The following is a 23675-nucleotide window of genomic DNA, read 5'->3' as shown; positions in this document are numbered from 1 at the left end:
TTCCTATTGTTAGAATTTGTACTGCTTTTTCTACACAACCATCAAACACTGTGTTTTTTGTAACTTCTGCTCACCAAATTTGCTCTTAGCTTCCACAGGTGTGTCTGTTTCCACAGGCTCACCAGTGCCCACTCTGTTGCGTGCACTGACACGGAAGAGGTACTCAACTCCCCCTTTCTGAAGTCCAGTAACAGTGTATTCACAATTTTCAGCACGATCTGTGGCCACAATCCAGGTCTTACGCTTGATATCACGTCTTTCAACGACGTAGCCTATGATTTTACTTCCACCATCACTTTCTGGTTCTTGCCACGCAAGACCAACTTCACCATCATAAGTTTCAGTGACTTCCAAGTTTCTCACTGGACCTGGAACATCTATTAAAGATATGACAATACTTCAGGGCATTGCATCGATTTTCTTCCCTCTGGCTAGACAAGAGGAGTTTGAGGGGAGACCTCAATATGATCTACAGCTTTCCCATGAGGGGAAGCAGAGGGTTTCTCCCTCAATAAAGGCTTTTTACTCTGTGGAATAATGGTAAGCAAGGTTTTAATAGTACGAGTACTTACCAATGACCTCTACATTGATGAATGCCTCTGCCTGGCCATGTTTGTTTCGAAGCACAATCCTGTACCTTCCCTTATCTGATTTCTTTGCTTCATAAATTTTGAAGGTAGTGCAGTCAGTAGTTGTATCAACAGTTGTTGTGGGCAGACTTTCTCCTGCTTTAAACCATTCAGCTTCTGCTCTTGGGTAGGCATCATATGGGACAGTCATAGTTAAAGGTTTCCCAACATCAACCACAAGGTTTTGATCACCAGTCTTGATTTTAGGTGCAGCTAAGAAAGATGAATGTGAAATGTTCAGTACTTGCATATATATGTGTACAAAAATTGATATACTTATGCAGTCAGCAAAGAAGGTAACACAGAAAAGTAAAAGGAGTGTAAATATGAAGGATTTAATATACTTGTAGAACAGCTCCAGAGAAAGAAATACAGGCTGGTTGGAATCTACTGTGTCCTCCTATAAAATCAGGAAAGAAGGAGTTGCTTTTTGAGAACTAATTTAACTATTCTGTAAAATAGACACATTAGGAATTATATATCGAATATGACTTAAATGAGTAGGCCAAATAATTTTCATCGTTTTTAGTGACTTAATTAAAAGCTTTAAGTTTCTTTTATCTTAAATATTGCTCTTTGGCAAATACACATTGAAAAGCGATGGGTTTTCCTCACCAGCTGGATCAGCATCATATAACAAAAAAGTTTGTTGCTTAAATTCATATTCACATAGTTTAACAGACTTGTTAAGCAATCCTCAAATAGTTTAACACTTTTCTCAGGCTGTGTATTAATTTTAGTTCAACTCCTTGAAAGAGAAAGAATCAATTTAGTTAGAAACTAAGTTCACAAATCGAAGATTTTATAAAAGGAGCACAAAACAAGCAACTTACCAGCTAATTCAAGTTTAGCTCTAGCTTCCTTGTCTTTGGCGATAAATCTGTATTCCCCTTGGTCACGGGGCTTTATGTCACACACCTGCAGCCTGTGGACCTTTCCTTCACTCATCATCTGATGTTTGTCACCTTGGATGATAATCATGTTGTTTCTCAACCACTTGACCTCCACACCATCTTTGTTCAATTCAGCCATGAAGATGACATCTGAACCAGGAGCTTCATAAATATCTTGTGGTGGTCGAATAATCTCAACAGGGATTTCTGAAATAAATGTTGATTCATTCAGTATTATTTTTTAATTGTTTCTACTATTATCAAATAATGTTGAAATAAATCCCATCCAATTTTACACATACCTTCAACAAAAAGTCTTGCCCTAGATCTCCTGTCATCCACTCCACAGGAATATTCACACTCATCATCTAGCCTACAGTCTTTTATAATTAACCTGTGCAGATTTCCATCCTTTTCAAACTGGTATCTTTATGGAGGAGAAAAATAGGCAGTATTTTAGTTTCCAGACAAAGCAATAAAGTAAAACAAGACTGTTTAGCACATTCAGAAGCATAATTAAATGTACATACTTTTTGCCTTCTTTGATTTCTCTTCCATTTCTGTACCATTTTACACTGACTTTCTCTTTGGAAAGCTGGCATGTAAAGACAGCATCGTCAAATTCAGTGACAGTCTGGTCCTGAAGATGTTCAGTGAAGTCTGCTGGTGCTTCTGTGATGAGAAGCTCTGCAACTGATTTGTCTTGTCCAGCAGTAACAGTGTATTCACCTTCATCTACAAACCCACAGTCTTTAATTATCAATGAGTGCTTGAATTTATCAATTTTGTACAAAACACGCCTATCAAATGTGATCTCCTCTCCATTCTTTGTCCATTTGAGAGTTGCATTAAGGCGATTGACTTTGCACCAGAATGTGACAGTTTTCTTTTCCATGGTCTCAATGTCTTCAAGGGGCTCAACAATTCTGAGATCCTCCTCTGTTATGGAAAAAAAAAAGCAAACATTTTTACAACCTCATATAAAATGGAATGTAAATGATGAAACTATTTCAATGTAGTGCAAGTTATTTACCTAATACTTTTAAGGCAGCAGAGCTTTTAACGTGTTCACCTCTCTGGTTTGTCAGTGAGATGGTGTAGGTAGCTTCATCTTTCAACTCTGCATCTCTGATTCTGAGAGTGTAGACTACACCCTTCTGAACAATAATGTACTTTGCACTATCAAATATTGCCTCGTCATTTTTGTACCACTTCTCTTTGGCACCTTCTTTATTGACTTCACAGTTGAAGATAATTTCTTGACACTCAGTCACTTCTTGGTCCTTAAGAGGAGTTATAATCTTGAGTTTTTCTGAAATTGAGAAAACAGAAGAAATAGGACATCATGTAGTATAAAGAATGCAACAAAACAACCTACATATTGATAAAATCAAACTTACCAATCACTGCTAAGTGTGCTGTAGCTTTAGCTTCACCAACCATGACAGTATACATTCCTGTATCTCCTAGAACAGATTCTTTAACCACAAGTGTTCTCTTTTTGCCATCTGAAATGATGTCATACTTATCACCAGGCTCCAGGACTGTGTCACCCCTTAGCCACTGTACTGTAATGGCTTCTTTGGATACTGAACAGACAAATTCAGCTTTTTCTCCTTCAAGCACCTCAAGGTTTTGTGGTCTGGTAAGAAATTCTGCTGCAAGTTCTGAAAGAAAACATTTTTGTAGGCATATATATATATTATTTTTTACTTGTGGATGCAATAAACCAAGTTGAATATTACTACTGATTTTCAAATGTTTTAATTTTTTTTCCTGGGATACGAGCCCACCAAAGAAGTACTCTTACCATGTACAGTAAGTTTTCCTGTTGTACTAGAGCTTGGGAGCTTGCAAGTATATTTGGCAGCATCTTCAGGATGAGCATTATGTATAACAAGAATTCTCTTTCTACCATCAGAAATGTGTTCAAATCTACCACCATCAGGCACCTCTTCATCTCCTTTAAGCCAAGTAACTTCAGCATTAGGCTTCGAAACTTCACAGATCAATTTTACAGTGTCATTTTCATTTACTTCAAGATCAGGAAGATTTTTTGTGAAAACAGCCTCTTCCTCTGCAAAAAGAATTTCAAAAGATGATTAAAGCCAGCCATGAAAAAACCCCACTCTCTCATCTTTATTGTTCACATATTAGATTCTAAAACACTGTGTTTACCTATCACTGTAAGTAGGCCGGACGTTCGAGCTGTTTTTGCTTCACAGGAATATTCAGCTTCATCATCAAAGACACATTTATTGATGACAAGAATGTGTTCTGCACCTTTAGAAATTATGTCATACTTTTTGCCTTTTCTAATTTCCATGCCATCCTTAAACCACTTCACCTGTTCCAGAACAAATTAACATGGTTTAAACACACTCATCATAGATTTTAGTGCGTTCTTCTATAGCAATATATCAAAGTTTTCCCCTCTAGGTGAAGGAGTTACTGAGATTAAAAAGTGTCACTACAGACCTTGACATTTGGACGAGAAATTTCACATTCAAACCGAGCAGATTCTTTTTCTTTAACCTCAAGGTCAGTCAGGGGTTTCAGGAAGTCGACACGAATAGCTGAAAGTGAATAGAAAATTTTTAAAATTTTAGTAGAGGGAAGTTATGCTAGAGAAGTAAGAAATTGCCAACGTTACTACTACTACTACAACATTACTACGATACTACTGCCTGTCATAGACACTTGTACATTGCCTTTACAGCACCCAGACATTTTGTAGAAAACTGTGAATTACTCACGCTCCACATTGAGGAAACATGATGTCTTAAAGTCCTTAGCATCACAGGCATATGTTTTTGCATCGTCCAGTGTGCAGCCACGGATGATGAGTTTTCTGACTCTGCCTTCAGAAATGATATCATACTTCTTTGATTTGTGAATTTCTTCCCCATCCTTGAACCATTTAACTTTTGCATTTTCCCTGGAGACTTCACATTCCAGTACTGCAGTGGCTTCCTCTTCAACAGTCTGGTCCTCAAGTGGTTTAGTAAATTCAACTGGGGGTTCTAAATGAAACAGATACATTTTTTGTAGAAAAGATCTAAACTACAGGCAGTCTTCTGCTTGCATAGAACTATCCTATGCTGTTTACTAATTTTCCTTGACAAAAAGGATCTTAGATGTCCCTATTGAAGGTTTCTTAAAACATTTTTTATTTTTAATACACAGACATTTTTTGTTAATTCAGGTTAATTTCCTCATTTTCAGCCTATTGTAAGATGAGATCGAATGTTATCCTTGTCCATGGGGTTTTTAATTAAAAATCATCACAAAGCCTTGCAACTCAATTTCTTAGCTGAACCATACCCATGCAATCTCAGAGACTCTAAACTTATACTGCGAGCTTAGAGAATGCTTAGGGGTTTTTTCAGTTTTTCCTTGAATTACTGGATCAGTGCATGCAGTTGTTTTCCTTCTGAAACATAACACAGCCTGCAAGCAGCACAAGTGGATATACAGCCAATGTTATCTTGTCCCTTGACTGATGGAGCAGGTATACTCTGACAGGTTTCTGGATATTCAAAAGAACAGAAAAAGCCACTGGGACCCACAAAGGATGGTATTTGTGGGTCCTCTTGAGGCCAATTGAATGTTCAAGACTGCAGCAAAGCCCTGGAAGTCCTAATGAACTGGTTTATCCCCCAGATTTCACCCATTTCCAGTGTTTTCCCTTGTTCAGCTCTTCTGTGAAAAGATTTTATGTAGGCTGGTTTTTTAATCAGGGGAGTTATCTACCAGTTGAATATTGTATATATGGTTACCACTCTTTGATAAAATAATGTGTATTTATCAAAGTTTCCTATTCCAGGATGAATCATGAATGGAACATTAATCTTGATTATGGTTTAACTAAAATGACTGACTTACCTTTCACAAAAAGATTTGCTTGAGTTCTGAAATCTTTTGCTGTCAGTGATACCTCTCCCGCATCTGTTAGCTTGACGTCTCTGAGAATAAGTGTGTGAACTCTCCCTTCAGCCCGGGTCACAACCTTACAAAATACAAAAAAACCCCACTGTGAACATCTACAACAAGTGTTTGAGAAATATTTCATGAAATAGAATGCTATATATGATTTGTGGAGTTCGGTTGTCCACTTTCATGTGAAATTTTGACAACTTCATTTTGTATATACTAAATATAACTCAATCCTCAAAATTTTGAGGATTTTCTGACTTGAGATGATGTCTATTTTGAACCGGTATTAATAAATACAAAAAATAAGCAAATTTATGGGAAAAGTTGGCATTACTGCCAGCTATATATAAAGGAAAAACTTTTTCAACTACAAAGAGGTTTGGCACCCTTCACCTACACTTCTCTGGAAATGCCAATTTGTCTATTTATTATTTAAATTTGGTAAAAATTTCTGCCTAAAAAACTAGTTTCTGTGATTAACTATTGCAGAAACTACTTTGCAATCACAGTAAAGGAAAAAATCACTTCAATGAATAAAGGTTATAAATGTTCAGCTGAATGCCAGCCACGGAGGCAATCGTTTGAATTAGCAAACAGCTAAAATGAAACCTGTAAAATTAGATTGATTTTTAAAGACAGTTGTAAATGTATTTCAAGAGGCTATTTTGAATGGGTAGAAAGTGATACATTGAGTAAATATATGGTTTACTCTCAATTTCATCCCGATAAAGTTTCAACTGTTCAAGTGACACTTTTGACTATATATGTAAACTACATGAAATCTGATTTTTTTAAATGTAATTAAAATGATAGCTCAGACAGAAAAGACCAAAATAATGTTCCATTATACAGAATTATACCAAACATATAATATTTTTCTTGCCAGGCAGTTATAACTATCAATCCACTGCACTGATCAATAGCTTTTCACATTTTTATTCTGAAACTCAGAAGTAATTATCTTTATTTATTTCATGATTCATCTGCTGAGTTTCAACTTTGTTTATCTGTCCTTAAATAGGGTCCTTTGTCATAATGATCTGTTTTGATATTGCTACATTATTTTTTAAAATTAATATTTATTTATGCAAATTTCTTAAAGCTCAGAAAGATCTAGCAAAACCTGAAAAAAATATGTTAAAAATTGTATCTAAAAGAAATAGCAATCTGTACCAAAGTATTATTAGCAGCATTATTACAGGTTCTGAAACTTCGTTAGATCATGCAATGCCTTGAAAGTTTACTTTGTTTAAGTTTCCAACTTTTATTTGAATTTGCATTACATTTTTAGGCCTAGTATGCAAAAAAGAAGTCTTGCAACCAGTAATATCTATTTCCATTTCTTAATCTATTAATTTATGTTTTTTTATTTATTTCCCCTATCATTAACTTTAAACATTAAATTGACTGCATTCCAGGCTGCTCAGATCTCAGAGTTAAGAGCCAGCACTTGATGAAGGGTTAAAAATAGCTAGTGAGAAGTGCTTGACAAGCAAATCTGCCTGGGGAGTTATCTGGAGAGCCAGAACAAATGCCTGAAATGGAATTTGAATCCTCTTAATCCCCTTATATGTTGAATTGGACTGCAACTCAGCATTCAGGAGAAAAAAAGGCTTTTCCTGATAGCACCTTTCAAAATCCTCTCACTGTAACCACAGGTAATCTGAGCAAAAATTATTCAGTATCCTTGTGGCTGAGTCTCCAACAGAATCAGGTACAAAATCACTGTTGTAATGATTGATATTTTGGAACCTTTGTTTCCCTTTGTATGATAAATAATTGCAGCATTCCAGAATACTGGAATTTCTGGGAAAAACTGTTGTATCTGATTTAAGGACAATTTAGCATTTGAGACAGCAGTACTAAAATACTGCTGTGCCTTAGAACTTCAGCTGGGAGAGAATAAATAAGAAACAAAGCAGGGGAAGAGACTTGAAAGACAAGAAGGAGGAGGAAACATGAGAAAAAGTAAAGTTGAGTTTTTTTACCTGGTCACTGGGCTCCAGTTTCTTTCCTTTCAGGAACCATTCTACTGGGATTCCCTCATAAGAGAGTTCGCAATCGAAGGTTGCTGATTCCCCAGCTGTCACTGTTACATCCTTGAGGGGTCTCAGCAAGCCAATTACTCGAGCTTGGTAAGGAGAAGACATAATTTTTAGATTAGTCACTTCTACCCAAGAGAGAGCTGCTGCCCTTACGTACTAATCTCCATGGTGGCTTCCCTCAAGAGAGCCAGACATCGCAATGCTGCTCTTTAAATTCCCTAAATAGAAGAGGCCACCCTGGGTTCTTAGGGGAGGGCTGGTCACCTACAATTTCCTATTTGCAGAGCGTGTTTCTTTAAATTGAACAAGGTCAGCAGGAAAGTTGCTCTGCATCTGTCTCCTTGCCAAGCCTTGCATGCCTGTTGCTAGATAAGGCATGGGTTTCCAAAATAGCGAGGGCTAGGATTGGAGTAGGAAACAAGTGGTCTTCAACTGTGTAGTCTGTCCCTGTCCATCAAGCTCTTAACCCTATCCCCAGATGTCACTGTTATCCTATCCTTTCCAGCTAACGTGACACTTCGATGCAGCACAGCCTTTGCTTGCAATATTTGATTTCATAACAGCATATATGATGCCAGACCATCAAGCAACCTTCAAGGCCATCTCCTTAATTTTATTTTTCCTATGTGAATAAATTATATGTAAGTTTAAAAACACATAGGATATTCCTTAACAAAAAAAATTAAGACAACCTGAGTAGCTAATCCCTTAGTTGCTGTTTTGGAAAGGATTGCTGAGGATTCAATACAGTCTAGAGATTTGCCACCCATTCCAAAGAGGCAGTGAGTACCATGTTTTCACTTAATTAATCAATTAATTACAGTTTAAAAGACACTCACGTTTCACTCGAAGGTGAGCACCAGACTTGGCATTTGCTGCTTGAAAATCTACTCCACCAGCTTGATCTAAGCGTACATTGTACAGTGTAAGGAAGTGCTTTTTTCCTTCCTCCTTGATTTCACATTCCTGCAAAAACAGAATTGAAATAGTTTTTTTCTTTTTAGTATCTTTTTTGTACTACTCACCAAAAGAGCACCTCCTCCTTATACCATGAATCTGTTTTCTTCTACTCCATTCACAACTCTTGGGCCCATGTGAAATATACCCTATAAACACTCACTCACAGGTCTTTCCTTTCAAATCCTCTTCTTAATACAGTTGGAAAGAAAGGGGAAGAGGCAACATTTCTGTGCTGACTGAGTAGCCAATATAGTAATATATATGTAAAACAGTCAGAGACCTAGGTCCCCCACGGGAGCTAGAAATTGCTAAGGTTGTGCTGTGATCTTTCCTGAGAAAACCTTTCATTCTTTTATTGAGACCGTGATTTTCATGACACTTCCAATCTTTCTGTATTATTCACATTTATGCCATTACATAGAAGCCAGATTATTTCCTACTGTGATTGTAGTTTTAGTTTATTTTCCAGATCTTTCCAACAAGGAGTTTATAATATTTGATTAAGCTCTATACTATTTTACTCCAACTTTAGCTGTCACAGAAATGCCAAAGAGTTTGGAAATGTGATCTACATCTATTTAAATCAAATATAACTCAAAACCCACAAGAAAAACCATGAAATGTGATGTTTGTGTTTTTAAATGCCATTGTGTTTAAGTGAATTCCTCAAGGTCTTTGCACTTTGGATACATGATTGTTAGCAACAGAGAATGTATCATTTTATGTAAAAATCATTCCTTATTTAGCTATTTTAGATTACATTTGTACTACATTTAAAACATTATTAATTAAAAAACCCACTATTTTTAATGTAGCGACTGGTCCTGAAAGCAGGAAATCAAATTTAGTTTCTGCAGTCACTTTCCCTCATACTCCACTTCCCTGGAAAGTGTTGAGACACACATAAAAAATATAATGAAATATTTGCTTACAGCTGATTCAGTCAGAGGTTCTCCTTTTAGCTTCCAATTGCCATGGACACCCTCCTCAGAGATTTCAATATCAAAACGGGCAGTTTCTGTCTCAATCACCTCCACACTGTACAGTGGTCGCACAATCTCAATATCCCGGTCTGGAGAAGAAAAACACAATTGACTCCCTCAGTTTCTAGCAGATCCCAAAAGACTTCTACAGAGCAGCTCATTAAAATGGCCATATACCTTCAATATCGAGTTTAGCAGAGGTTTGGTCGGTACCACAGTCACAAGTGTACTGTCCAATGTCTTTCTTCAAAGCTTTCTTGAGAATAAGGATTCTCTTTTTGCCATCTGCCTTAATAACGACATTCTTTGATGCAGTAATTGGCTTGCCATCCTTCATCCATTTCACTGGGGCATCTGCTTTGCTGATTTCACATTGTAAGATTACTTCATCTTTCTCCACAGCAGTGTAATCCTGCAGCTTCCCAGTGAAATAAGGGTCTCCCTCTGCAAGCAAAAGTTAAGATATATTTCAGTCTGAAGTTTTAGTCTTCTAGAAAGAACAACTAGTTTCTACCATAAAATATATTTCCTGTTTATATCCCACAAGAAGGATTAAATATAGTCCTTTTTCACAGTTCTGTTACAAAAAAGAAAACAATCAACACCTAATAAATTATTCAGGGCATTACTAATATTACTGAAAACGTTCTTTTGATGCTCCAGGAGTTTTAGAGCACTGCTTTAAGTATGTACTTACTAACTTTGCAACGTTGCATAAAATTTTAAAGTTATTGTAATTATCCTTCTTAAATAGGTAAATGGAGACCCAAGGAAGAAAAGCAAATTGTTAGATTTTCAAAATCATAATTTAGATTTAGGCCAACCCCAAGACCTTCTTATTACTAATTTTTATTAATAAAACTCTTCTGATAATATACATCAGGTAAATTTTTTTGGGTACTCTTACCAAGAACAGTGAGTTTAGCTTCTGAGGATTTGCCCATAGCTTCCACTTTTATCTGAGAAGTATCATCAATAGTAAGATCTTTGATTGTGAGTGTATGGAATTTGCCATCATCTGTCATTGAAACCACTTTGCTGGTATGTAATCGTTGGTCATTCTTGAACCAGACCACAGTGATGTTTTCATGGGAGAGTTCCACAGTGAACTCTGCAGTTTCTCTCTCCTTCTTTGTTACATCCTTGAGAGGAGTGATGAATTTCAGGCGGATGCCTATAACAACATAATGTGTCATAATGTTATCAATAGAAACCATGCAAGTATATCATGCAAAACTTTCCTAGAAAGACAAAGTCTAACAAACCTTCAATAATTAGCTTGGCACTTGTTCTTTTATCCTCAGCTTCAAATGTGTATTTTACTTCATCCTCAAAGGCAACAGATTTAATAATCAGAGCATGCTTTGTTCCGTCTGAAATGATTTCGAATCTTTCATCAGGAGTGATCTCTTCTGTTCCTTTCAACCAGCGGAAAGTCTTGGGCTCTCTGGATACCTCACATTCAAACTTAGCTTCATCCTTCTCAAAGACCTTCACATCACTTAGTGGAGTGATGAAGATAAGAGGCAGTTCTGAAATCAAAGAAGAGCTCTTTCAGATCAGTTCATACAGTGCTTTCTGATGCTAGATTTGTTCTGATGCCCTGAAATACACATGGAAATGTTGGCCAAGTGCAGACTGTACCTTTCACTTTCAGATTAGCAGCACTTTTAGCATTGGCAGCTTGGAAAGACACCTCTCCAGTCATATCAAGGTTACAGTTATGAAGGACAAGAATGTGCTTCTTCCCATCTTCAATGATTTCACAGTCCTGGTGATAAAGAAACACACAGCCCACCCCAAATATTAATATTCTATGAAACCACTAAGAAAACACTATTATTAATAATGTTTTTCTACTGGAAATTATGGTCTAAAAATAAAGACGAATCCTTACAGGTGAAGGTGTTAGGGTTTCTCCTTTTAGCTTCCATACAGGATGGACATCAGGCTCAGAAATTTCAATTTCAAAGCGTGCTGTTTCACCAACAAATACTTCCACTCCATACAGCGGGCGCTCCACTTTAATTAAGCGAGCTAAAAAAAAAAACAAACCAAAAGTTTGCATCTGTTTACTCACAAATTGTATACCATAGAAATGTAATACTGGAAAGCACTTTAAGTCTCTCCTTTTTCTTTCTTTTGGGCATTCAAATGCTACGACCAGTAAATGTTTATCTAAGCTCTTCCTAAAAAGCAGCAAGGGTAGTCTACAACCTCCTTCTATGTCAAAAAATTTAGTTATTTTTGGTAAGAATATTTTTCGTAATAATTTACCCAGATATTTGTTACAGTGAACTAAACTGTTTTTATTTCCTGATGGTAACTGGACACAGAGAGTAACTCTCCCCAGTAATAATCAGATACGTTGTCTCTTGCAATCACTGTTAATACCTTTAAATCTACATATTTCAGCCATTCATCATAACAGTCTGCTTTTCACAGGTACATTTTTGGTCTTGCTTTCTGGGGAGCGTCTGTCTGTCTACACTGGTTTACAAAGGTTTTGCTATTTTCCCTTAGTGAAGACATGATTACTTACACTCCACGCTGATATTGGCACTTGTCTTGTCAGTTCCACAGTCACACTCATAAACACCTTTGTCACTCTCTGCAGCCTTCTTGATCTTCAGGATACGGCGCAAGCCATCCGTTTTTATGGAAATTCTGTTGGAAGCTATTAGTTCTTCACCATCTTTGTACCATTTTACTGGCACATCTTTGCTAAGTTCACACTCCAGAGTAATATCATCTTTCTCTACAGCACTGTAGTCTTGTAATTTCACAGTGAAATATGGATCGGCCTCTACAAAAGCCAGTGGATAAGATAAATTAGTTATACAAATATAGTAAAATGTCAATATTTTGTCACTTACCACTTATAAAAATGGTTAATATTTATTCTCTTCCAGATTTGAAATTATTTATGCAATTACCTAAGACTTTCAGGTTGGCTTGTGTGTTCATGTCCTTGACTACGGCCTTTATTTCTGAGATATCATCAAGTGTTACTTCTCTCATTTCTAGTTTATGGACTTTGCCTTCTGAAGTAATCAAAACTGTTCTGCTTGTGTGAAGTCTCTTGTCATTTTTGAACCATTTCACAGGCATGTCTTCATGAGAAAGCTCAAACTGAAAGTGGGCTGTTTCCCCCTCTTTCACTGTTTGATCCTGCAGAGGTGATATGAACTTCAGCCTCACACCTGTAATGCAGACACATAAACACAATCAGAAAAAGGCTAATGTAGTCCTGAAAGATATATTCTTTATCTTTTTTTTTTTGTGTTCTTTTTTTCATGAGAAAATACTTGCCTTCCACAAACAGTCTTGCTGTGCTCTTTTTGCCATCAACTTCAGCAGTGTACTCTCCCTCATCATCAAACTGTGAATCATTGATAACAAGAATGTGCTTCTTTCCATCTGCAATGATGTCAAATTTTTCTCCAACCTTGATTATATCAGTGCCCTTAGACCATATAACATTGGCCTCTCTGGTAAGGACACACTCAAACCTTGCTTGGCGCTTCTCAGGAACAGTGACATCTTTCAGGGGCACAGCAAAGTCCAGTTCGATTTCTGAAAGCAAAAGACAACACAGCATTTGTAACGAGCTCCATGTGAACTCTGTCTAAGCTGGTGTCACACCCTGTGGGGCACTGTACCTTTTACTGTCAGGATGGCTGTGGTGACAGCATTCAGGGCCTGGTAAAGGACTTCACCAGCTTGCTCCAACTTGACTTTGTGTAAGGTTAGGAAGCGTTTTCCTCCTTCAGCTTTGATTTCACACGTCTGGAGAGATGACAGACTTGGTTAAATACAAATACCAACATAATGCAAATGCCTTGCTGCTATGTATGTGCTTTTAATAAAGTGATTTTCTTTAACATTGTATACACAGTAAAGAGTCAGGTAGAATGAAGCTGCTTTTCAAGGAAAGTTAATACTTTGACTCAATAATTAAAATATGAGTACATTTCTTCAGCATTCCACAGAATTTTTCAGAATGTCAGAATCATTCCCACAATGTATGTAGGATATTTCTATTATTGCTTGAATTATGTGCTGTAATACCTTAAGAAAATGAAGGCCTTCAAAACTTAGCTTTTATAAAATATAATCCTTACTTAGAGAATCAGTTTTTTTGAATCATATATTCTGGACTGAATAGCAATGACAAGTCTTAACATAAAGATAAGATTCAAGGAACCTGTTCACAGTATTTAATTTAAATAAATTGTGTTTTAAAATTCAAGGATGCTTACAGGTGAAGGTCTCAGGACTTCTCCTTTCAGCTTCCATTCACCAGGAATATCATCTTCAGATATTTCTGTATCAAAGCTTGCTGTTTCCTTCTCATAAACTGTAACATCCTCTAATGGCTTCAGAAGCTCAACTTCACGTTCTACAAAGCACAAAAAACCACATGTATTATTAGATCATGTTTTGATAGAGCTTTATAATAATTCAGGTTACCTTTAATGTTTGTTCATTTAGATGTTTTTCAACACTGGCCTACAAGATAATGAAATATAATCCAAATAAAAGGTTCCTTACCACCAAGGGTCAGTTTAGCTGGGTATCTGCGACCTTCAACTTCCACTGCATATTCTCCAATATCAGCAGGACCAGCATTCTTGATTTTCAGGAAAATTTTATTTCCTTCTTTCAAGATTTCTGTCTTGTCAGTGGGTTCAGCAGGGATTTCCTCATCTCCTTTGAACCATTTAATGTTTGGTGTATCCTTGACAATGTCACAGCTGAAAGTAGCTGTTCCTTTTGGTTTCACATGCTGGTCTCTTATGGGTTTTACTAACCAGTCCCTTATAACTTCTGCACAACAAAAAGTTACACAAGAAAACAGCTTAGCAGACTTTTATCACAAACAGAGGTGTCATAAAAAAGAAGAACATAGAGAACTAAGAGATTTTGTACTACAAGCTTTGAATAGCTGTAAAAATCTTATCTGTCCACGTATACTGTAAGACAATGAGAAAAGGTTTTCATAATTTTGAAGCAGCCCAAATATCCTCGAGAAAAAAAAAACCCATGATTTTTGTTACTTACCTACTACCTTAACACAAGATGAGCATGACAGTTCAGAGTCTTCCACAGTAACAGTGTAAGTGCCAGCATCAGCATCATCCGAATCCGTGACTGTGAGGGAATGTGACAAACCAATAACACCCAGAGCAAACTTCCCAGGCTTGGCTTTGATGATTTTACCATCCTTTCTCCAGACCACATTTCTTTCTTTGTTAAGCTCACAAGTTAAGTACAGTGGCTGGGTTTTAATGACAGTCACTTCTTCTTCAAGGGTTTTCACAAACCGCACTGGGAGTTCTGTGGGAAACAAATTATTTTGATTTGTCTCTTTTATACATAAAACATGTGATGCAGAAATACCTTATAAAATATGTGTAGTGACTAAGGGAAACAAAAGCATGCATCTACCAACTACTGCAAAATTACAAAGCACCAGTTCTAGTTTGAGAAGTGGCTAGCTTATTGATAAATTCAAAATAGGGAGTACCTTCAACAATAAGTTTGGCTGTAGAGGTCTTCTCTTTGTTCCCCAGTTTTAATACACAAGTATATTCACCAGCATCAGACAGCTGGACATCAATAATATGCAGCTTCCTATCTTTGCCGTCAGCAATAAACTTGTGTTTTGGGCTCTCTCGGATATTGCTTCCATCTTTCATCCAGCTGGTAATTGCAGTGGATGGTGAAATTAGGACTTCAAAGATTGCAGAAGACCCAACAGACTCAGCTTCCTTTAGCACTATATCTTTCATCTCCTTGACAAACTTCAGTGGTACAGCCTTGAGTTGGTAAGTAAATGGAGGCTCTTCAGGCGGTTTTTCACCACCACTGCCTGGCCTGAGTTTCCTTCTTTCTGCATCTGCTGGTGAAGGTGTCTTCTTGGCTGTAATTCAGATTCAGAAATTAATAAACTAACCTTGATTAATTGCTTTTGATTGTAGGCTGTGCTGATTTTGTTGGGGGAGATTTAACAGTCTTCTAAGTAGCTAGTAGGGGGCTATGTTTTGGATTTGTGTTGAGAGCAGTCTTAATAATACAGAGATATTTTGGTGATTGCTGAGAGGCTCTTGTAGAGCTAAGGCCTTTTCTGCTCTCATACAGCCCCACCACTGAGCAGGCTGGGAGTTCACTAGAAATTGGGAAGTGATACAGCCAAGAAAGCTGATCCCAACTGACCAAAGTGATATCCTACACCACATGGTGTTATGTTCAGTATATAAAGCAGGGAAAGAAGAAGGTGGGGGGAGGAGGGGGGTGTTCAGATTTATGACATTTGCCCTTCAAGGGATGGAAGGACATCCTGCTGTACTGCCTATGGGTGAATATCCCATATTATATCCCATGAATATCCCATATCCCATGAACACATCCCTGCTCATGGGAAGCAGAGAGTGAATTCCTTACCTTGCTTTGCTTGTGTGCTCTGTTTTTGCTTAACCCATGAGTTTTCTCACTTTTACCCTTCTTATTCTTTCCTCCTTCCCACCAGAAGGGAGTGAGTGAGTTGCTGTTTGGGGCCTGATTGCCAGCTGGAGTTAGACCATGACAAGGTAATGCTTGTAATATCCTACCTTTGACTGGACTGATACCCTTCGGAGATTCTTCCTTTGGTGGCTTGGCCTCTGAAGTAGAACAGCAAGATTATTAGAAATGTAGTTAAATAAACATACTTACTAAAAGTAAGACAAGTATTTATTTTATAGATCAGATTTTTTCTTTCTTTAGTTACCTACATGTAAAAGGGGAGGAAAGGATATAAAAAAATCTCTATTTTTATAGAGTGTATACTGTCTATATCTCAATAGTAAGTTCAATATCCTGAAGTATGGGAATGACCTATTCAGCAGTAGAGCCTAACAGGCAACTTAAAAACTGCTATTTCCTTATTGTGGTGTCCTGCCCATAATTTGTAAAATTCTCTAATTCCTTGATAATTAATTAAAATTATGAATTATCAAGGAATTATTAAAATTCCTTGATATTTAATCAAGGAATGCCTATTAAAGGATGCCTATTAAAATTATATGAGGTTGTCTTTTTTTTAAAAAACCCACACACTTTTACTAATGAACACCACACAAATATAAGCTGTGTAAATTAAATATGTTTCAGGACAATGCAGAACTTTTACAAGTGAGGGATGTCCTATAAGTAACCTAATTTGCGATGAATCATTACAGACTTCTGAAAATATTACCTGTGCTATGAGGCCTCTGGTTACCTTTTATATGGGAAATATGAAAGATACTTTTAATGGGAGAATGATATGAATGAAATGCAGGACAGATTTTGTTGCAGTGGATGGAAAAATGAATACTAGGAAAAAAGTGTGAGTTTTCCTGGGAAGACAATGGCACACAGAACGATTCATGAAGTCTCAGAAAAGAGTAAGACTAAGACAATGAACAGTGATCACACAGCTGTGTGTACAGACAGGTAAGACAAACATGTGAAGAGTGGTTGAATGCCAGTAAAGTCAGCTGACAGACTTGATGGAATTGCAAATGGTGTTACTGAAACACAATGGCAGGTGGCACTCTCCTGAAGCAAATGGTACAAGCACTTCGTGGAAGAATTTGGCATCAGTCTTCCTCACCTCGCTTTGCACGAGACTTTGCTGGAACCTCCAGAGCCTCATGTGATTCTCCAGGTGCATCCAAATTCTTATTTTCACTCTCAAGTCTAGTGGCCTGCTCAGTCAGGTGAGCAGGTTCTGACTTCTGGTATTCTTTCTCTCCTTCTGCTTTCTTTGAAGTTATTGCCTTACCTATGCTGGAGGAATGAGTATCTTCTCCATTTGCAAGGATCCCCTTGCTTGATGATACTTTGTCTATGAGCTTTCCCTTCTCTTTTTTCATGGTACCAGATGTGCTTTTTCCAATGCCATGTTCAGGTGATGCTTTTTCATCGGATATACCTTCTGTAGATTGCTTTTCTTCAATTTTACCTTTTCTGCTTTTGTTAGCCAGAGTTTCTTTATGTTCATCCGGAATGGTATGAACTTCTTGAATTTGTTTTTCATCTTGACTTTGCGGTGGCTGAATAGCAACTTTCTTTACTGACTCACATATGATTCCCTTTTGATGTTCTCCTGTGGAAACTTCACTTTCCATTCCTCCTGTAATCACTGTATCAAATTCTTTTTCCACAGGCAGACTTTCAGGGGTGTTTGACAGTCTAATTTCGCCTTTTAGGTGGGTGCTGAAGATAGTTTTTTCTTCCTTCTCTGGTAAAATCTTCTTGCCTGTCTTTTTATCACTTAGGAGTGCTTTCTCAGTCAACAATTGTCCTAAACTCTCCTCATAATGAGGTTCTTTCTCTGTAGAGCATTTTTCTCTCACTTTAATTTCTATTTCTTCTGACTTAACAACAGATGGTTTAAAGACGGTGTGATGTTTTTCTCCAGGAACCTCCTCATCTTCAGTGGGGTGTTCTAGGTCAACATCTTTTCTCAATTCTGGCTGAGTCTCCTCAGACAGGTCTAAGGAATGTACTTCTGCTGATGTAAAATCCAGATTCATATCTTTCTCATCACCTTGAATATCTTCAATTTTCTTTGCTTCTTTGTTAAGACTCCTATCTATAGCAATGCCAGGTACTGTGCTACCAGATTGCTTCAGCCTCTGAATGTTACCTTGTATGCCATGTCCCTTCATGGATTCACTAAGAGGAATTTCATCTTTCTCCTGAGTAAAACCTCCTCTCTCATTTTCATTTCTAAGCTGAGAAGTTTCAGCTATGTCTGCCTCTATGATATCCTGTACAAAAGAAGTTTTATCCTTAATATGAAATTTTTCAGGTTGCAAACCTTTTTTTGTTTTTTTCTCTTTTCCTAGAAGTCCTTTCTGGTCCCTAGGCTGATCTGGCTTTCTGGGTTTAGGTACACAAGTTGATTCAATTTCTTCTTTTTCATGGCTGGGAATCTCTCCTTCATGAAGAACACTAAGCTTTTCAGAGACCTTCTCTATGGCATCCTCCTTTTGAACAAGCAATTTAATTTCGTCTTCCTTTTCTTCTCCAGAATCTCTTTCCACTTGTTCAGATGTTATAGAAATCAATTTCACTTCCTCATCAGGCAGTGGCAGTTCCCCCTTTGAGTAAGTAATGTGATGATCCATTTCAACTTTTAATTTCTCACCTGTAAGAGCAGTCTTTCCTGAAACTACAGGTGTCATTCCTGGTTCCTCTTCCTCAGAAGCCAGGACAAAATATTTAAGAGATACTTTCTCCTGCTCCTCTGTCTCTGAATTCAGTATTTCACCAGCTGTTTCCACTGAGATTTTATACTCAAGTGGCTCTATGGCCGGAACTGTCTCCTTAGGACTTACTTTCCCTTTTACATGCAAGCTTTTTTCAGCTGAAATCTTCTTCAACACAATTGACTCAGGCTTTTCTTCTTCCACTGGGGGCATTTTATCTCTATGTTTTAGTACAGATGGTGCATCAGGCTTTTCTGCAGCTACAAAGGCTTCATAGGTAATTTAGAGAGTAAAAATCCATAAGAATAAGAATCAGGAACAATACATTTAAGACAAATTTTACAAATATACCTGAAAAAAAATGAACATAGAACACTTCTTCTCTACACAACAGAAACTTAAAACACAACCACAAAACAAAGGTAAGAACAGCACACATGAACAGGAAACCTAAGTAAACCACTCTCAGCAGTGTCTCGTTAGACATTGTTAAAATCCAGTGTAGGTTAAAAGTACCAGAAATGACAGCTATCTGGTCACTGACACAAAACAGGTTAATTGTGCCACTGCAGACTGCATCACCAGATCAATGGCCAAGAGACATTAATGATTTGGTTTCTCAAATGCCCAAGATCTGCTGCAACATGAGGCCCTTTGAATGGTGGGCAAGCAGAATGGACATCAGCTCTGCTGGTGGAGCACAGTGTTTCAGTTCTCTGAGTGTTTCAGAGGAAATGGAACCATCTCAGCTCTTTTTGTTTTTCTCACAGCAAGCTTTGTTCCAGGGTCCTAAGCATAGCAGACAGAAGTAGCAATACTCTTATTCTTCAACATAACTGTCGTTTTTTTCTCAGGGCTTCAATGACAAATCAAAATTGGGAAACCAAACAACACAACAGTTATTTAGAAACATGTAACTTCTCTTTGTCTGCACAGAAAAGACAAGATGCAATTCACATAACACATATCAGGACATGAAGAACATCAAGAAAACAACAAAATACGCAAATTTCATAGTAGGACAACAAATAAAGACACATATATTACTATCCAGACAAAAGAACACAGATTGGTCTCCATAGTATACCAGTTTTTGTTTTAAATTAGGTGACAGTACCTAGAATAACAAATACTTGAATGGGACCTCAAATCTTCCTGTAATGAATGAGTTATTGTACAGCTCTTCCCTCTTTTTATACTGAAAGTATTTATGTATGTCAGAGAAAAACCTTCTAAATAGCATAGAATACATATAAATACCTGCTTTCTTTCCAACAACTGGAGCTGTCACTGGAGCAGTAACAGTGGGTTCTTCAGCTGGTTTTGGAGATTTTATAGCTACATGGGAGAAAAAATTTTAAATACATTACTTTAAGTATGATATTCTTTAAAATGTTTTGTAGATGGTAGGAAAGTTCTATTCTTCTTAATTCTAAAGGCCTTTGTGTGGACAATTTTAGTATTCTGCTGCACAAGGTGCTGAGTTATGCTGTCAAAGATGTGCTTTTGCCAAGAAAGGTTGGACCAGATTACGCGTGAAGTCACCTTCCAACCTGGTATTCTATGATTCTATGAACGTCCTTTTAGAAAGATATCCCTGAATGGAAAATACTAGACACACAAGAGAGGCTTCACCAGTATTCACAACTAAAGAATTCTTACCTACTACAGGTTTAGGTTCAGGCCCAGGAACTGGGACAGATGCTTGCTTAGTTTCTGCCATTTCAAACACAGAAATTACAAGTAGGTTAGTTTACATTTTTTTTGCAAACACATTGAGCATTAGAAGTTAGGATAAACAACGCACAGAGAGCTAAATGAAGACAGAATTCATTGGTTTCTATTTTATTTTGCCAAAAAGCAAGAAATTATCTAGAGATTAACTCTTGTAAAGCAAGATTGTACGCAATGAAAAAAGATGACTTTTTCAAGCATTGAAGAATAAAGACAACAAGAAATCCAGAAGACTGCAAAATGGTTAATGAGGACACAGTAGTCGTGACAGACTGGAGGACAGTAATGCATTATGTTAATGTAGCATGATATTCAGCACTGAATATTGTTTAGTTGCTGTAGTAAGGAAAAAGAGCACCACACATCTGTACCTTTTGTTGGTTCAAGCACAGGTTTCTCCTCTTTTTTTATGGCAGGTATCTCAGTTTTCTTTGTAGGAACTTCTGGGACTTTAAAATAATATTTTTATTTTGTAAGATATATTAAAACACCTTAAATCCCTAAATAGAATACCCTCAAGTGTATTTAAAAGCTTTCATTGTTTTTACATGTAAACAGTTTCAGATGTTCATAAGGTTTAGGAACATACATTTCTTAGAGTAAGATTTGAGTAAATTAGAAACTATAAATGGGTAAAAGGACACATATTTGTAAAATGTTACCTAAAAAAATGCTTGGATTAACTGTTTTGCTGTAGTTATGTTTTTCTCAGTATTATATAAAATATTTTAAAAGCTCTTTTCTATACACAATGAGAATTGAGAAACAATCCCAAAATACAGAATTCAGACCCAAATGTGAATGTCAAACTTGGTTGTGCATCCAGGCAAGCCTTAAACTGCACAATTAGGACAATGCAAGCTATCTTTTAAGACACCATTTTCATTCTTGAACTTAAGAAAACACTACTTAATAGTAGGATTAAAAAAAATATATATATTTCAATATATATATTTGATAGTAATCTAGTACCTTCAGGTTTCTTAATTTTTTCTATTGGTGTAGGTACTGGTTTAACTTCTGGTTTAGGCTCTTTTTCTGGTTTAGGTTCTTCCTCTTCAGGTTTCTTTTTAAGAACTTCAAAAGAAAAGAAATCTCAGTTTTTAAAGCACGGGCAAACAAAAGAATAAGACATTGAACAAGACAAAGATTAAAACATCAATCATAAAGAAACCAGAAAATAATATATATAGCTCAATAGAAACGGAAGATTTGTGTTACTATTCAAGATACTATTCTGAAAGTATTTTAAAATTCAAGTCATCTAAGGAAAAAAGACATTTATATTAAGAGCAGTCCATTTGAGAGAAAAGATTTTAACTTTTTTTAAATGTAATTTTAATGTAAATCCTCAAGTATTGTATTTGGAAAGCTCAAATTTATATAATGTCTGTTTTCCATTTCATTGATTTCACTTGATTTTGTCATCTCAGTTCTCCATCTTGGGTATGTAGTGACACTCTCATTTGAAAAATGGACTATTATATTTTTTTTTACGTTGTCTGAAATTTAAAGGTACAAGGTACACAAGCATGAATCATCCCTCTGTGGTATTTCAAAGAGAATTGGAGCTAATGCTTCATCATTCTAAGCAACAGTTGAGCACAAAATGATTCAGAATGCTCCAGACTTTGCAGGAAACGGAATGGTGTCCAATAGTACCATGGGGTTCCGTGATCTGTGTGGTACTTCTAAGAAAACCACAAAAGAGAATACATAGACTGCACATGTAACTTTAACAACATTTACACTGTGGGCAGTGGAAGACTCTCAAGTCTAGTATAAAGAGATAAGAAAAACAGAACAGAGAGCGATAGGGAACTAGATTTTCATTGTTCTGCTCTGTTTTCATTACAGATCCTTGGCATCTGAGAGACTTTCAGATGCCTTTCAGACCTTCCTCCCTGCAACTACAACTGCTTTTCCCAAGAAACAGACATCAGATAGATTTATGCTGATCAATGTTAAAATGCTGGGTTTTAAAAACAGACCCAAGTTACTATACCTCTTTTCAAAACAACTTCTTCTTTTGGTGGGGGAGTAGGTTCAGGAATGACTTTCCGAGGTTTCTTTACAAGTCCAGGCACTTAAAAGAATATTATTCCAGATTTTATTATAAGTTCATAACAGCAGTAAGAGTTAACCAACAGCTAGCATGTCCAAACACACAAATCAAACACTAGTCCACTACTGAATATTAAAATTAGAGGTTAGACTGTTGCTATTGAAGCCAATAGTTTTAATATATTTTCTATATAATTTGCATACATAATCTAAGCTTATGGATAAAGAGAAAGTTTTCATACAAATCAACAGAAGAGAAGTATGGTTTGAGAAAACTATAAAGGTTGTGTATTCAAGAATCATCATAATAACATTTTATTTCCTCGTTCTCTTTCACTACAGGCTTATGTTACATACCTATTCTTAAGAGCTGTCTGTCTGTGATATTCATAAGGATCCACTTTAATCTCTAAACATGGGACAGCATTAAGAATGAATGTCCACTGCTTATCTTACCTTAAACTACAGTACATATGAATAATATAAAGGCATACCTGTGAAGTGGCTTGCTCAATACATTATTCATTCCCTTCTCTAGAAAGTATCCTCTCACAAAAATAAGTTACATTTCAGAAAAATAATAAACTAGTATGTTGAAACAATGGTGTATACATTTAAAGAGTATTTTATTTTTTATTTCTATCTAAGCAGAAAACCAAAGTGAGCACCTACACAAGTGATAAAACTCATAAAAACTCACTTTTCTGTGTTTCTGTCTCTTACATCTCACAGATTGCATGATGTATGATTAAAGTGGACATAAATATAACACAAACACATATGCCAAAGATGAGTATGCGTGTTGAGCATTCTAACATAGTGTTTTGATATATTTGAGCAAATTAAACAAGAAGATACTAAGAACTACGAATTTGGGGTCATGAGAGGATTATTTTAAGCTAGATTCTTAGATTAGCTAGGTACCTTTAGCAGGTGGAGGTTCCAATTTCGGAGGTTCACCAGGTTTTGCAGCCACAACTTTCTTCCTTGCCTCAGGAGCTTTAAAGAAAATTATTTGAATTTAACAACACATATTCAACTCCAAAAATAAAGGAGTGTTCTAAAAAATCCGAACACTTCATTAATAGTATTGATGTAAAGGAAGGAGAAAAGCTGCAAAGCTAAGATCCTTGCTGATTAACTGTTTAGAAAAAGTCAGATGGTCTGTAGGAAGCACAATTGATCTGAA

General features: G+C 36.5%; 2 protein-coding genes across 30 annotated transcripts in view; both read right to left on the bottom strand.

Annotated features, from left to right (window-relative positions):
* TTN (titin) overlaps positions 1-23675 on the bottom strand; it is a 238208-nt gene that overhangs the window by 84133 nt on the left and 130400 nt on the right. For all 29 annotated transcript variants that reach the window (XM_074548385.1, XM_074548386.1, XM_074548390.1 and 26 more), the window contains 35 exons: positions 23411-23485; positions 22428-22508; positions 21395-21499; positions 20794-20871; positions 20351-20404; positions 19949-20026; positions 16061-16111; positions 14977-15372; positions 14511-14786; positions 14001-14276; positions 13709-13848; positions 13109-13235; positions 12759-13022; positions 12383-12649; positions 11989-12252; positions 11344-11483; positions 11091-11217; positions 10712-10978; positions 10354-10620; positions 9624-9890; positions 9396-9535; positions 8343-8469; positions 7447-7589; positions 5408-5531; positions 4279-4545; positions 4001-4098; positions 3701-3869; positions 3333-3599; positions 2923-3189; positions 2556-2834; positions 2053-2461; positions 1825-1949; positions 1463-1729; positions 573-842; positions 75-377 (listed from right to left, as the gene is read on the bottom strand). In XM_074548385.1, the coding sequence (XP_074404486.1) occupies positions 75-377; positions 573-842; positions 1463-1729; positions 1825-1949; positions 2053-2461; positions 2556-2834; positions 2923-3189; positions 3333-3599; positions 3701-3869; positions 4001-4098; positions 4279-4545; positions 5408-5531; positions 7447-7589; positions 8343-8469; positions 9396-9535; positions 9624-9890; positions 10354-10620; positions 10712-10978; positions 11091-11217; positions 11344-11483; positions 11989-12252; positions 12383-12649; positions 12759-13022; positions 13109-13235; positions 13709-13848; positions 14001-14276; positions 14511-14786; positions 14977-15372; positions 16061-16111; positions 19949-20026; positions 20351-20404; positions 20794-20871; positions 21395-21499; positions 22428-22508; positions 23411-23485 (6855 nt within the window). The remainder of the gene's footprint in view (positions 1-74; positions 378-572; positions 843-1462; positions 1730-1824; positions 1950-2052; positions 2462-2555; positions 2835-2922; positions 3190-3332; positions 3600-3700; positions 3870-4000; positions 4099-4278; positions 4546-5407; positions 5532-7446; positions 7590-8342; positions 8470-9395; positions 9536-9623; positions 9891-10353; positions 10621-10711; positions 10979-11090; positions 11218-11343; positions 11484-11988; positions 12253-12382; positions 12650-12758; positions 13023-13108; positions 13236-13708; positions 13849-14000; positions 14277-14510; positions 14787-14976; positions 15373-16060; positions 16112-19948; positions 20027-20350; positions 20405-20793; positions 20872-21394; positions 21500-22427; positions 22509-23410; positions 23486-23675) is intronic.
* LOC141730449 (uncharacterized) lies at positions 16128-19942 on the bottom strand. Its single transcript, XM_074548418.1, has one exon. The coding sequence runs from the start codon at positions 18899-18901 to the stop codon at positions 17072-17074; it is 1830 nt and encodes a 609-aa protein (XP_074404519.1). The 5' UTR covers positions 18902-19942; the 3' UTR covers positions 16128-17071.

This window comes from Zonotrichia albicollis, chromosome 10 (genome assembly GCF_047830755.1).
Source record: "Zonotrichia albicollis isolate bZonAlb1 chromosome 10, bZonAlb1.hap1, whole genome shotgun sequence".
NCBI classification, from domain to species: Eukaryota; Metazoa; Chordata; class Aves; order Passeriformes; family Passerellidae; genus Zonotrichia; species Zonotrichia albicollis.
This window is presented reverse-complemented; position numbering and strand designations above follow the sequence as displayed.

Coding starts and splice junctions, on each gene's coding strand:
- LOC141730449 (XM_074548418.1), bottom strand. CDS start 18,901: ATGCCCCCAGTGGAAGAAGAAAAGCCTGAGTCAATTGTGTTGAAGAAG.